This window comes from Empidonax traillii, unplaced genomic scaffold, assembly GCF_003031625.1.
Source record: "Empidonax traillii isolate 1590-97213 ecotype Southwest subspecies unplaced genomic scaffold, ASM303162v1 scaffold741:size898883, whole genome shotgun sequence".
Classification (NCBI taxonomy): Eukaryota; Metazoa; Chordata; class Aves; order Passeriformes; family Tyrannidae; genus Empidonax; species Empidonax traillii.
In genome coordinates, this window is record NW_020955934.1 from 714,440 (window position 1) to 728,755 (window position 14,316).

Consider the following 14,316-nt stretch of genomic DNA (forward strand, 5'->3'; position numbering starts at 1 on the left):
CAGTCTTGGTACTTGGTGTAACTTCTGGTGGTAATAATTGATGTGACTAACATTGTATGTGCATGTTCTCTAAAGAGAAGCACAGACTCTACAATGCTTTTATTTTGGGTTTGTTTACAGAATGCATATTTCAAAGAAAAGTATCTGTATCAGAAGGAGGAAGTTTTTGGATGGTCTGTGGTTGCTGGAGTTCTTCTCACCACTAGATAAATTTTGGATACTCTTAAAAATAATCCCTATTCTTATCTCTTTTTGATTAGCATTTTGTGTTTTCTGACATAAAAAAATACCATGATCTTTGGTCTTGCAGTAATAAACTACAGTTTATTCCTGACAAGGATTGTGTCCTGGCTTGAAATTGTTTCAGCTATATGTTTTATTTATTTGCTAGCTTTTTATCACAAGGACCTTTTCCATAGGGTATGGTAATTGCAGAGACAAAGCGACAAATGCATGAAACGTTGGAAATGAAGGAGGAGGAGATAGCCCAACTGCGTGCTCGGATCAAACAGATAACTACAAAAGGCGAGGAATTAAAAGAGCAGAAAGAAAAATCTGAAAGAGCTGGTAAGAAATTCTTGAGATTATTAGTTTTCACATTTAAACAGTAGAAAGCTTCAGTGTGGTCTTTTACACTCTTTCATCAGTTGTTGTTTGGAATGGATATTAAGAGATGCTCTTATTCCTAACGTTCTACATATCACCCCTGATAGCATCATTACTAACTTCAGTTCTAGTCAGCAGGATGTTTTTGACTGGTTTGTCTCAGTTACTAATAAAACTGGAGATTGGAGGGCGACTGCTGAAGGGCAACTGCACTTTTCTGTTTGTAGGAAAAGAAAAATTGATAGAGTTTTTTGCTGGTGTTACTTCAGAAGAGGAACTTGCAGCTACCCATAAATTGTCATATAACGCCACCAGTATTTTACATAGAAAACATAACAGTGTTTAAGAGTTTGTGAAGAAATAGAAGTGTCACAACTAGAATAAGCATTTTCTTTCAATAATTCTAATGGAAGCATTTCTGATTTCTCTTTAGTGAAACAGCAGTAATGATTCCTTTTGCCTCAGGCTTGGAACATAGCATTTATGTAACTGTTACATGCTGTAGTTTACTTTTGATGGAAATTAGGTAACATTAATTATGTGTGCTTACAGTTCTTCTTTTACTTCAAGTGAGGTTAAACCTTTGTTTTTCAAGCAGTGAAATTGTTTTGTACTGTAATCAAGTTCTTTTAGAATAATTTAATTTACTCTCATAGGCATGTGAAGGAGCTCACTCTTTTGGCAGAAGCTCAAGTGTTAGTTTGAATAAAATACGTATTTTTCTCTAAAAAGCAACGAGAAGTTCAAACAATACAGTTTATAGTGGTGTATTTTAAATGTACGTGTATTTAGATCAGAACTTGAAGTTTTAAAGGTTAGTTTGGGTAGATCATTCTGCTGTAATAAAGAAAAGCAGCTTGAACATCCATCTTGTGAAAGTAACAAACGTTTTGATCATTTCCTCTCCTACCCTGTTAGGTTGTGTGTGTCTTTTTAGGTCTGGAAATTCATACTTCAAAGTCAGTCAGTCCTGCTGAAGTTGTATTTTGTTTAGTACTTGGAGACTAGGAAACTCCTCTTCATGATTAAGTAAAGAAGCTGAAGAATCTTTTGACACATCTGTAGATGTGAAGTTATTGTCATAGTTGTTTGAAATACAGTGTTTTTTGAGGCAGTAGAAACTTTTTAATTATGAAGTAATGTCTACACGTTCTGCTTAATACAGTAGTTTCTTCAGGTTTGCGTAGCCAGAAGCTGAAATTGGGTTAGATATGATGCTGTGGATACCTGGAAATCTGGCCTATGTTAATGAGAAGTAATTTCATTTAAATGAATAATGTGTTGAGTGCACCACACTTTTGTAGGGTGAGATATGTGTGTTAAATGTGCTCTTTTTTAAACAAAATTTTTAAGTACTTTTGGTAGTTTTTATGGTGTGTAAGTATCAACTTTACTTTTGAGTGCATTTATTTTTGTGCTCTGTTAAGCATGCATATATAAATGTTGGAAACCTTGGAAAATCAGTTAACACTTAGTCAAAGACGGGATTGTAAGGTGACTTTTTGTAGATTTTTCTATTACATCCTTGGCTTAATGCATTCCAAAAATGTTGTGATGGACAACGAGAACGTAGTTCAGTACAGCTGAGCTGAATTGCTCAGGTGCTTTATTTAGAAAATCGTCATGCATATCGGGACAGCCTCAAGTTGCTTCTGGGTCACAACCTTTGAGTTGTACTGGGTTTGTGAATTTGGCGATTTCACGTATTTGAGGTCAATATTTAAAGTTCTTTTTTATGGCTAGTAAACATGAGATGACTTGCTTAGAATCACAGAGTGCCTGAGTTTGGAAGAGACCACAGTGGGTCATTCGGTCCAACCTCCCTGCTCAAGCAAGGGTCATCCTAGAGCACTTGGCACAGAATTGCATCTGGACCATTAAATTCTAGACTTCTTTTCCTGTATGATGATTTAGTGAAAAATGGATTTCATGGAATGAACTAGAAATGTTAATTTCATTTATGTTTTAGCGAAATAAGGATTAGCATAATACATTTGTACTTGCAATTTACTTCCGTGGCGCTATATTGGAGTGGTATAGTTTTACACAACATCTTTCTAACTTGCCTACTGTTATGTATCTGTCATTTTTCCATGTGATTCAGTGACTTTAGTGAATTGTTCCAGTGTTTGATTTAAGGTGAATGCATTTTTGTGTAATGAAATAGCAAAATGATATGTATGTGCTTTTCTTGCCAAGTTTTATAAACTTGTAACTTGGTCTCCCCAGTTGAAGATAATTTTTTTTTTAGTTAAAGGTACATTGTGTTAAAATCTCACAGAGCATCTTGTTTTTTGTGCATCCACACATGCCAATAAGTGAATCATGGTGCCTTTCCCAAGCCTTGTATGAACAGGACTGGGGTAAGGGCTCTGTTTTCTTACATCACACATTGGGTGCTTGAACTGGGCTCTAAAAAGTAAATTCTGTGCTTCTCAGGCATTTCGACTTGAAGTAACTGCAACTCATTTTTTTTTCAACAAAGCTCTTTTTCGTATTTGTAAATTTACTCGTACCCTTTCTTCTGGGACTAGCTGGCCTAAGTCCTTTCTGACTTCTCAGGATGCAATTTGTGGACTTGCTTGTATTCTGTTCAGTAAACAAAGTCTTCAGAAAGCAAATGCTATTCTTTGCAGACAACATTTCTTTTGTAAGCTTAATTAACATATACTTTGCCCCTTTCTACAGAGAAAAAAAAAAAAAAAAAGCTTGGACTGTGCATTGAAACCCTGCCTAGATGCATAAATCAGCTATAGGAAATTAATTCGACCTTGGTTTCTCAAGACTTGGACGAGGTACCTGAGCCCTTTGCCAACCTGTTTAGTTCTTTCTTGACAATTTTTAGCCCTAGACGGCGCTGTAGTTGAAGATACAAAATCTGCGGCGCTGGGCAAGTGAGGGAGGTGTCTTTGGGGCACGGATACTTCACTGGCTAGGAGAGGCAAGATGAAGGGAACTGTTACTTTGGAGTGGTGTAGGTAAAGCAGTCAGTTCTCCAGCACACATTTTATAAGAATCAGTTTTGCAACCTTGCACTTCTTAACCTGCTCAGGCTTCTTTTTTTTTTTTTTTTTTTATTTACTTCCTGCACTGGAAGGTTTCCTCTCTGGCTTGGTCACGTGAAGGGAGTTTTACAAGACTCACCTGAGGCTCTGTTGGTGTGCTTGTTACTGTTTCTAATTTGCTAATAGGCCTTTGTGACACTTCATTCAATCAGTCCTTGATTGGAAGACCTTCCCTCAACAATGCTCTGCAGGTTGGAGAAGAACACTAGGCAGTGCCTTTACTCTCTGCATTCAGAATAGATGTATTTAAATAAAAAGAAGGACTTTATTCCAGGTTTTTATACATGGTAGAATGAAAATCTCCCACAGATTAAAAGTAACATTAATAATAGAGACCATATTCTGTCTAGCTGATTATAGTTTAGCCCTCTGCTGGTTTGAAACTTGGTTGTGTCAGGCTACACTAGAATTAACTACTTTCAATAAAAATGTTCTATTTTGCTTGAGTGCCAGAAGTGCCTGAGATGCATACGATTCAACTTTTAGAGGGCTAAGTGTGTTTTTGTGAAGTGTTGCTTCTTTGTGCTTTCATATCCTCTTGGCTTTTTATCCATCAGCTTCTGTATAGCTTTGGTATTAGCATCCTGCTTGTGATTATGGTGATGCAGCTGTTGTTTTGCATGTCGCTCAGCACTTCCATATCAGTAGTCAATACTAGTGTGAACCTGGACCTTCTCTTTGGCAGATTTGTGGGCTATGGAAAATGCATTCTCTTTCCTTTTGCAGAAGTAACAAGTTTCTCAAATGAAAGTAAAGTATATGGTGCTCAGAAAAAGAATCAGAAAATGTGCATGGAAAAGTGAAATAACTTAATCTTGTACTTGGGGCTTTAATTTCAAGCTATACTTTGTAAAGGTCTGTAGGGCGATTTGCTTTTTTTTTTAATTTTTTTTTTTTTTTTTTTAATTTTTTTAAAGAGACATCTATGGTGCTGTAATACTGAAGGACTTGGCCATTTTTTCTTGGCCATGCCTGCTTTTGTTAGGACTGAGAGGAGTGTCAGGGAAGTCCGTGCCATTCTCCAAACACAGTTCTGCAGGCTCTGTTCATAATCGAGTTGTAGCCAGAGGAGCAAGGAGGGAAGTCTTGAGTCCTGTGGGTTGCAGGTGGCAGATGCCTTGATAGGAGTTGTGAAGAACTGTGCAACTGAAGGAGCTATAAGCCTAGTGCATGCTTTAGATTGTTTTCCTATTTGAAATAATTTCTGGTGCTGCTAATTTTTTGTAATAGTTTTAGTATTTAAGCAGAACCAAGAGTGAAAAAGTGGATACAACGGTGTGCTTTGGTATTGCCAGAGTCAATAACAGCTCTGTTTTGCCCTAAGGCATAATTGTTTCTGTGAGTAATCAGAAAAAGACTTCCTTAAAAAACAGAAGAAAATTCTGGAAAAGGTCAGAATTTGTGTGAATGCAATGTTATGAAATTGTTACTTGAAAACATATTTGCAACATCGCCTCAAAAGTATAGATTGTGGTTCAAATCTTTAGTCTTAAATGTTATCAAAATATGTGGAATGGAAATTATTATCCACTTCTCAAACTATGCCTGAATGTTATTAGATATACTTCAAAAAAAAGCAAGGATTGCAAGAATTGGTGTGAATGGCTACTGAGAAACAGTGAATCAAAGAAAATAGAGATGTGCATGTCTATTACAATTTTTTTCGGGGGAAAGAACTAAGTGGAAGAAAGCTTGTCATACTTATTAACACTTCAAAAATTATTTTATTCTCTCTCTGCCCAAACTAGAATCCAAGTAGTCCATGATATAGTAGAACAATATACTTCTAGGGGGTTGTGCTCTGATAAATTACAGTCTTGATATTGGCACTGTGATTTTGAATTTTATAGAGGTGTTTTGCCAAAATTCTGTCATGCAAAGTATAATGATATAGTGGAATGTTCTGAGACTAATTTCCATGTTTGTGATCCATTCAGGAGAAGAGATGTCCCTAATAGTGATTAAGCTCTAGTCTTGTGTAATTCTCTGTAGCTTCTTACATCAGTTTTAGTGAGGAATTCAGATACTGGTATTGAGTAACAGTAATAAACCAGCTCACAATGTAGGGATTTATTTTCTTTTTATATCTAACTTATCATTTAGGAAGTGGATAAAATATGTTAGGATACATCTCCTTAGAATGGAATGAAGATGGGGAATTATTGCTTTTGATTTGTAAATTAAAATGGGTTCAGTGGATGTGTGCGTCTTACACGGGTGTAAATAAATTTCATCACTGTAGCTTTAGTGTTTTTTTGAAACATAGTCATTCAAGTTTTCTGGGAGCAATTGGTTTTTTTAATTGCATTTTATTTTTGAAGTTTAGAAGCACAGGACAGTCTTCTTAACACTCAGGCATTTTCCCAGTGTTTCTGAATTGCACTGATAGTAGTGTACATTAAATGCAAAGTCATCTCTGTGGACTCTATGAAACCCAAAGTTTAAAGAGAAGATTCTCTAGGTTTTACAGTTTATAGTTAACACTCCTTAAGTAAATAAAGTATTATATTTCAGTATTCTATTCAGGAAGATCTCTTCCACTATTCACTAAAAACTGACTTGCATAGTAGTCATCTTGGTTTATGTTTCTGTCTGCTTTAGTGGAAGAACAACTCATGAATTGCCTTTTCTTTGCGCAGCTGTTTTCCTTTTTTCCAAAGTTTTTCAGCAAGTACAGGCAGAAGAGGAGCCACAGTTCGTTCATTTACATGGTTTATGTATTTTATAGTGATTTTAAGAGAAGAAATAGAAGCTGTGGGATGTATTAGAAGACGTTCACAGCTATTGGTCTGTTCTCTTGTTTCTCTGGATAAGTAAAGGCATGTGAATTCTTGATGGATTCCTAGGTTCATTCTTTTCTTACTTATGTAATTCTTTTATCAAAGGACATAGATATTTCTTGACTCTCATACCCTTTTTTTTCTTGGCAGCTTTTGAGGAGCTTGAGAAGGCTTTAAGTATTGCCCAAAAGACAGAGGAAGCCCGGAAAAAACTGCAGACAGAAATGGATGAAAAAATTAAAGCAGTAGAAAAGGCAAGTGAAGAAGAGAGATTAAGTCTTCAACGGGAATTAACCAGAGTGAAACAAGAGGTGGTTGAGATTATGAAGGTAAAAGCTTAATTGCAATTAATCTATATTGTAAAATACATCGGTATGTCAGAGCTTTGTTGTAATTTTGCTGTTTATAAAGTCTATAAAAATTTTCTATGATTAATGATTTACTTAAAGCAAAGTAGAAAGCTCCTCATATATTTTTTTTCCTCTAGCAAAATCAGTACATCAGTGGCATGTAAAAAAGAACAGTATTACTCTTTGTTTCACAGTGTTTAATAAAATTATTTATTAGAAATACGCTTCAGACTTTAAAGGGAGTCAAGAAGAAGATACTTATGCATCTCCACCAGGATTTTGGGTTTTAATACTAAGATATTTTAATCATTATCCTAGCTGAGTATGTGTAAATGTTTAAGAACTTGTTCCCTAATTGTTTGCTGGTTAAGAATTGCTGAAATTTGGTTCATCTGGTGTATTCAGGTCGGAATTGCAGGGGTACTGCACGAGTTGCAAAGCTGAAAATTTGAACACCTTTAAATTACAGTTCTTGTGTTGACGTTTGTAATGGTATTAATTTTTCTAAAAGAATACTCTGATGACAGACAGGCTTTATGTTATTCTTATATAAAGCACATATGGTAGGCAACTATCTGCAAAGAGTATCACTACTTGACTTTGTGGCTCATGAGATAACAAGAATAGAGGGAAAGCTGCAGGAAGAAGTTCCTTGTCTAATGTATTATCGTGTTTGAATTGAAAACATTTGATTTGGTAGAAGAGTCTTTAGAAAATGTGGCGTTCCTTTCAGTAGAACTGTGAAAAACTAGAGAAGGGAGATGGATAACTTCAAACCTGAAAATAAGATCTCTCAGGGCTTAATATTAACTCATTGTTACTTATTTGAAGGGAGTAAAGAGATGGTTCTGGTTTTTTCTCTCTGTTGCACTGCGTTTCTCATTAAGAAATAATACAAAGTGTTTTGTTACCTAATATTTTGAAATGAGTTTTTTTCTGACTTTGATTCACAGAAGTCTTCAGAGGAACGAGTTGCTGAGCTAGAAAAAATCCATAAAAAAGAAATGGCTACTAAAGATCAGGAGCTAAATGAGAGACTACAGGCACAAGAAAAGATATTCCAGGAGAAGATGAAGGCAGCTCTTGTAAGTAAACCTAAAATGTGTAGAAAGACATTTCTCTAAGTGTGAGTTGGGATTACGAGTCTTGATCTGATACTATTCCATAGTGAGAGTCCTTCTGCGCTCAAATATATGAGTTTTCTCCAAAAGTCAAATAGCTTAGAGACTTCAGCAACATGAAAAGAAAGCAGCTGCAGTGATCCAGACTGAATAATGATGATTTCTAACTGTCAGTGCTCACTAAAAGCTGCATCTTTTGGAAATGGTTTCCTTTTTTGAAAATTTTATTTAGGCTTGTTTTTTTAATTCCCTCCTCTGGATCACTGGTGATTAGTCACAGCCATCTAGAGTAAAAGAAGTACAAAAAATGAGGCTGTTATTTGAAAAGTGTTGGTCTGGTTATGTTTGGTTGTGTTGTGTTATGTGAACAGGGTAAACTATTCGTAGTGTTTAAATTCAGAAAAAGAATTTTCTTCTAGGTCAGGTTGGGAGGAATCACTGGAATTCTTTGCGCTCTTTCATGAGCTTTAATCTACTTCAGATCGTCGCGTAATTTTACCTAGCAGATACTGTACTGTTTTTTGTGCCACTCCATGATGAATGGTGACTGGGACTGAGGTCCTTTCCTATATTTCTCTACCTGTTTCTCAGATTATTTTCTTAATTATAAGGAACAGAAGCTTGAAATTACAAAAACAGTGGAATCGAAGGAGAATAGACCTTTATTCCTCTAAGATGCTATTCTCAATTAATAGTGGTAAACAAACTGAAATGAAAGGCTGGGTGGCATTATGTTTTTAATGAAAAGAGTAATAGAAGACAAGTGGTTCCCAAGAAGATAAAATGCAAGTGGCTTATTACAATTCTGTTTTCACAGATGAAAACAAACTCTGTGTGTGTGTATGTAGAAAATAAAGGTGATTAGTGTATGACTCCTATTAACTGGTTTGAAAATATCCTATCATAATGTTTTGGAAGGTGTGATGATTGTATTTATAGTTTATTGTTTTAGTTGTACTTCTTCACGCAGGAAAAAAATCAGAGTGAGTGCTTAAAAACCCTTAAAGAGCAAGAGCAGCAAGAATCCCTAGCCTTAGAAGAATTGGAGCTGCAGAAGAAAGCCATACAGTCTGAGTGTGACAAGAAAGTTCAGAATATGCATCAAGAAGTAGAGACTTTTAGAACTGTGAGTAAAGATTCCAAAAGAGTAAACATTTGCAAGTAGTCCTTTCAGTATGTGCTTAGCTGTGACAGGTTTACAAAAGGAGGGTGGGTTTGTTGTGGTTGGGTCATTTTAATCCCAAAATGCTTCTTGTGGGATTAAAGCAACAGAAGTTTAACATGTTGTTACGGTATACTGCAGCTCCTTGTTTTTTACTTGATAAGATGACAAAATATGGAAATACATTAACTTTATATCCATGGCATGAGGTATGAATTTGTATCCATCTACACAATTTTTATGTACATTATAGAGAAGTTTAACTTCAGCCTGTTCAATGTCTGGGTACTGCTCCTTTAAAAACATTTATAAGGATACTTTAGCAAGTAAAATTTTTACTTAAATTTTACAAGTGTCTTCTGCTTTATGTAATGGGTAAGATTGTATTATCTGCTAATGCAAGTTTGTACATTATTCCAGCACTCCCAAATATTAGTTTGGAAGTTTTGCTTATAGAAGCATTCAAACTTTACAGCAGCATTTCTATGAGTGGTGGAATTCAGATAAATCAATAGTTAGGCACAAGACTCCTTAGTGCTACCATAGATTCCCAGTATCTTTCATCTTATTTGTTGGTACTTTAGCTTAAGAAGAAAATCCAAACATATCTCTCATAAGTATCACATGACTTATTTTTTGGAATTAGTTACATTCTTTTCAGAGTTTATTTTTATTGCAGTGAAATAGAAAGTTTTTTATTAAATAACTAACCTTCATAGAAGCAAAGGTGAGAACAAACTAAATGAATGAAAGGCTTACAAAAAGAGTTGATATTAAGTAAAATAATGGAATAATTGACTTGTAGTAATTTCAACCTGGTAAGAATTTTAAAAATTTAATTCAATTGTTACATTTTGAATATTCATATCCTTTTAAAACTATATTTTTTAACAGAGGATTCTTGAACTGGAGAGCTCTCTTGCCAAGTATTCGCAAGATGATAGAAAGCAGTCAGAGGAATTAAGTACTCTCATAGAGTCTGAAAAAAAGCAGCACAATAAGGAAATCAACGATATGGTTGAAAAACACAATAAAGAACTGGAGAATGTGAAACAGCAGCAAGAAAGGCTTTGGACAGAAAAACTGGAAATTTTAAAGCAGCAGCAAATAACTGAAATAGAAAAAATAAGAGAGAAACAACAAGAAGAGATAGATGCCATTTTGAAAGAAAAAGAAAGAGTTTTCTGTGCACACATAGAAGAGATGAACGAAAAAACATTAGAAAAACTTGATGTGAAACAGACAGAACTAGAAGCACTGTCCTCTGAGCTATCAGAAGCACTAAAAATACGTCATGATTTAGAACAAGAGCTCTCAGAATTAAACAGCAAAGTATGTGAAGCAAAGCAAGAATTTGAAGGAAAGTTGGAAGAAGAGAGGAAACGGCACAATGAAGTGATTGAAAAAATGTTAAAAGATCACGAAATGTCTATTCAAAGTGTTGAGAAGGTACTCAAAGAGGAACTCAACAAGCTCAAGCAATCCCTGGAGGAGAAAGACAGACATTTGGAAGAATTAAAAGCACGTGAAGAGAAACTGAAGGAATCTGCTGAAAGATCTGAAGCTGAACTTGTCCAAGTGTCTGCAAAGCTAGAGGAGCAAAGCAGTGAAAAGGTAACCTCTCTAACACAGCAGTATGAGTGTCAACTGAAGGATCTACAAGGAAAGGCTGATGAGATGAAGAGGAGTCTAACTGAGAAGGAAAATGAAATTGAGCACATGAGGAAGTCACAGAGCAACCAAGTGGAAGAGCTTAGGCAGAAACTGTTAGCCACAGAGGAGAAAATCAGTGCTTTACAGGGAGAGTATGAAAGTAAACTGAAATGTCAGGAAAAGAAAATGGAAAAAATGAAGCAAAAATCTAAAGATATGCAGGAAACTTTCAAAAAGAAACTTGCTGAGCAGGAAGCTAAACTAAAAAATGAGCTTCAAAACAAGCAATTGGAGTTCAGTCAGAAAGAGAGTGAATTCAATGCTAAAATGTTGGAAATGGCACATGCCAGCTCAGCTGGAATTAATGAAGCTGTATCAAAACTCGAGTCTAATCAGAAAGAGCAACTAGAGAGTCTTGCTGAAGATCATAGGAGGAATTTGGAAGAAGTTATCCAAAGCTGGGAAAAGAAACTTACTCAGCGGGTTGAAGAGCTCCAGGAAAAACATGATATGGAACTGCAAGAGAAAGAGCAGGAAGTTGGAGACCTGAAACAGAAGCTTGCCACCTTCACTGCTGAAAAGGAGGACTCCAGAAGAGAAATCATCCAACTGAAGGAAGAACAGGTGAAAAGGGAGGAGTGCCTGAAGGAATTGCAAGAACACCTAAGGCAGTCAGTGGCTAGGGTTAATGCTTTGTCAGATACGGAAACGGACCTGAAAACACAGTTGAAAACATTGGAAAGTGATCTTAAACAGTCCTTGGAAGAGCGGACAAAACTTCAGGAGCAACTCAGTAAACAGAAAGCAGTTGAAGAGAAGGACAAAGCCAAAATTACTGAACTGGCTGAAAAAATGAAAACTCTCGAAGAGCAACTACAAACTGTGCAATCTTCTCAGTATAAAGATCATAAAAATTATGAGAAAAAATTAGAGGCAATTCAGCTAAAAGAAACTGAGTTTAAAAGGTTGTCAGGAGAACTTGCAGCCCAGTTAGATGCCTGTTGGAAGAATGTTGAAGCTTCATTGCAAACAAAAGGCAATGAATTAATTGAGAAATGTAATGAAAAAATTGGCGTGGTAACATGCAAAATTGCAGACTGTGAGCGCCGAACTGCAAAAGTTAAAGAAGCAATATTAATCAAAACAAGTAAGATAAGTGAACTAGAAGCTCAACTTCGAGAAATAACAGAGCATCATTCTGCTGCTACCACTTCTTTACAGAAGTCAATGCAAGTTCTGCAGGAGAAGGACAATTTAATTATGTCGATGAGAGCTGACATTGAAGGGCTTGTAACAGAAAAGGAACAATTGCAGAAAGAGGGAGGGCATCAGCAGCAAGCAGCATCAGAAAAAGAAACTTGCATAACACAGCTGAGGAAAGAGTTATCTGAAAATATCAATGCTGTTACATCAATGAGGGAGGAACTCCAAGAAAAACAATCTGAAGTGTCTGCTCTCAACAAAACAATTAATGACCTTAATGTTAGACTTGAAAGCACAGTAAGTTTAACAGAGAAGGAAGCAGCCATGTCTCTGTTAAGCAAGCAACATCAAGAGGAGCAGTTGCAGTTGTTAAACCAGATACAAGAGTTATCCTCCAGAGTTGAGACGCTGAGTCAAGAAAAAGCGTCAGCCCTTGATTGCATGGCCCAGCTGTCAGAGTGGAAGATGAAAGCCCAAACCAGGTTTGCAGAAAATGATGATACTATTAAAGATTTGCAGAGCAAACTTGAATTAAGCAATACTGCAACCAATAAAAAAGATGAAGAGCTAAGTAAACTGAAGGAGCAGCTGGCTAAACAAAATGAGAATCTTGATAGTTTAAAAAGTGAATTGGAACAAAAGCAAAACAGGAAGGAAAAGCAAGAAAGTGAGTTAACCTCAAAATTAAAAAAACAAGCATCAAAAATTGCTGAACTAGAAAAACACATTGCTCAGAAAACTTCAGAAAATGAATCCTTGGTGGAGGAGCTTAAAAAGTGTAATGAACAAAAAGACACAGAGAAAAAAGAGATAGCCTGGCAACTCCAGCAGGCAGAAAAGGTGGCTTTTGAAAAGGACAATAGATATAAGGAGGCTGAAGAAAAAGTTCTTAATCTTGAGAAGCAAATAGATTCACTGAAAGCTGATTTTGAAACAAAGGAGAGGGAATTTGATCAAATGAAGTCAGTGATGCTTAAAAGCAAAGAGGAAGAACTGAAAGAATTAGAAGAAAGACTGAATGTAGAGAACAGCACTAAGCTGGCAGACTTGAAGAAGAAGGCAGAGCAAAAAATAGGCTCTATTAGAAAGCAATTAATGTCTCAGATGGAAGAAAAGGAACAGAAATTTAAACAAGATAGAGAGGATCAGTTAAGAGAGCTGGAACAGAAAATGCAGGAGAGAGAAGCCAAAATTGAGTCTTTAGAACTAAAAATTAAGTCAACAAGAGATTCCACAGAATTAGAGAAGGAAATGCTGGAAAAACTAGAGAGTGTAAAGGCTGCTGTAGAACAAGAAAAAAATAACATGCTTGAGAGTATCCAACAGGTATATGAAGAGAAGATGCTTGTGCTACAGAAGGACTTAACTGAAAAAGATGAATTATTGCAGAAGTATGAGAAAGAACAGCGAGAGAGTAATGACTGTAATCTAGAACTTCAAAACAAACAGAACGAACTCCTTAAAAAACTAGAATATGTTGAGAAGAGCCATCAGGAAGAGCAGAGTAAGACCGAAAGCCTCAGGAAGGAACTTGAGGAGCAAACCAAAAAATACTTATTGTTAGCAGATGAGCATGCTAGTTGTGGTGGTGATTTAGCAAGCAGTAGGGAAGAATTGAAAGGTGAAGAACAAAAACATCTTGATATGGAGAATATAATTGGAGATTTCCAGAAAAAATTGCAGGAAAAGGAAGCAGTCAGTCAATCTTTAGAACAGAAGATAAAAGAGTTAGAAAATAATCTAGTGAAGAAAAATGAAGTGCATAAGATTGAGATGGAAGATACAAGTTTAAAATATGAAGAAAAGCTAAAATGTTTACAGCAACAGCTGGATGAAAGAAATGACAGTCTGAAAGCTTTTGAGGAAAATGCTGAAGAAAAAGCTAAATCTGTTTTGGAGCTGCAGAAATTACTAGGTGATATGCAGAGCCAGCAGGAGGACTTACAGACTAAACTGGAAGAGACTGAAAGGGAGAAACAGAAGCTACGCAAAGAGGTTAATAATCTTCAGAAAGACTTACGTACTCTCAGAAAAGAACATCAGCAAGAGCTTGATATAGTAAAGAAGGAGTCCTTAGAAGAAATGGAGCAGAAAATCAGGTATACTCTTTGTTCCTGTCTGTGTTATCATTTCTGTACTTCAGCCACTAAAACCTCAAGAATACTCTTCTAAAGCTCAGTTTCTAATGAGGAAATAATGGCTGGTAATTTTTTCTCACTTTTCTAAAATAGGGAAACAGAAAGAAAAGAGGTCTGACTTTTGCCAGAGTAATACTGCTTCTGATCTCTTTCAGTGGGGGTCATTTTCAGCATTGCCAGAGCATTAAATGTAATTCTGTTTTTCTCAAACAGGAAATGAAATTTAAAACTTAGTACT

General features: G+C 35.9%; 1 protein-coding gene across 7 annotated transcripts in view; it reads left to right on the forward strand.

The window, feature by feature from the left end:
- GOLGA4 (golgin A4) overlaps positions 1-14,316 on the forward strand; it is a 63,186-nt gene that overhangs the window by 33,356 nt on the left and 15,514 nt on the right. For 6 of the 7 annotated variants that reach the window (XM_027900602.1, XM_027900599.1, XM_027900601.1 and 3 more), the window contains 5 exons: positions 420-567; positions 6,602-6,780; positions 7,755-7,886; positions 8,893-9,048; positions 9,979-14,039. In XM_027900602.1, coding sequence (XP_027756403.1) covers positions 420-567; positions 6,602-6,780; positions 7,755-7,886; positions 8,893-9,048; positions 9,979-14,039 — 4,676 coding nt within the window. Of the gene's footprint in view, positions 1-391; positions 568-6,601; positions 6,781-7,754; positions 7,887-8,892; positions 9,049-9,978; positions 14,040-14,316 lie in introns of all 7 variants that reach the window. The other variant, XM_027900606.1, reaches the window with a different exon arrangement.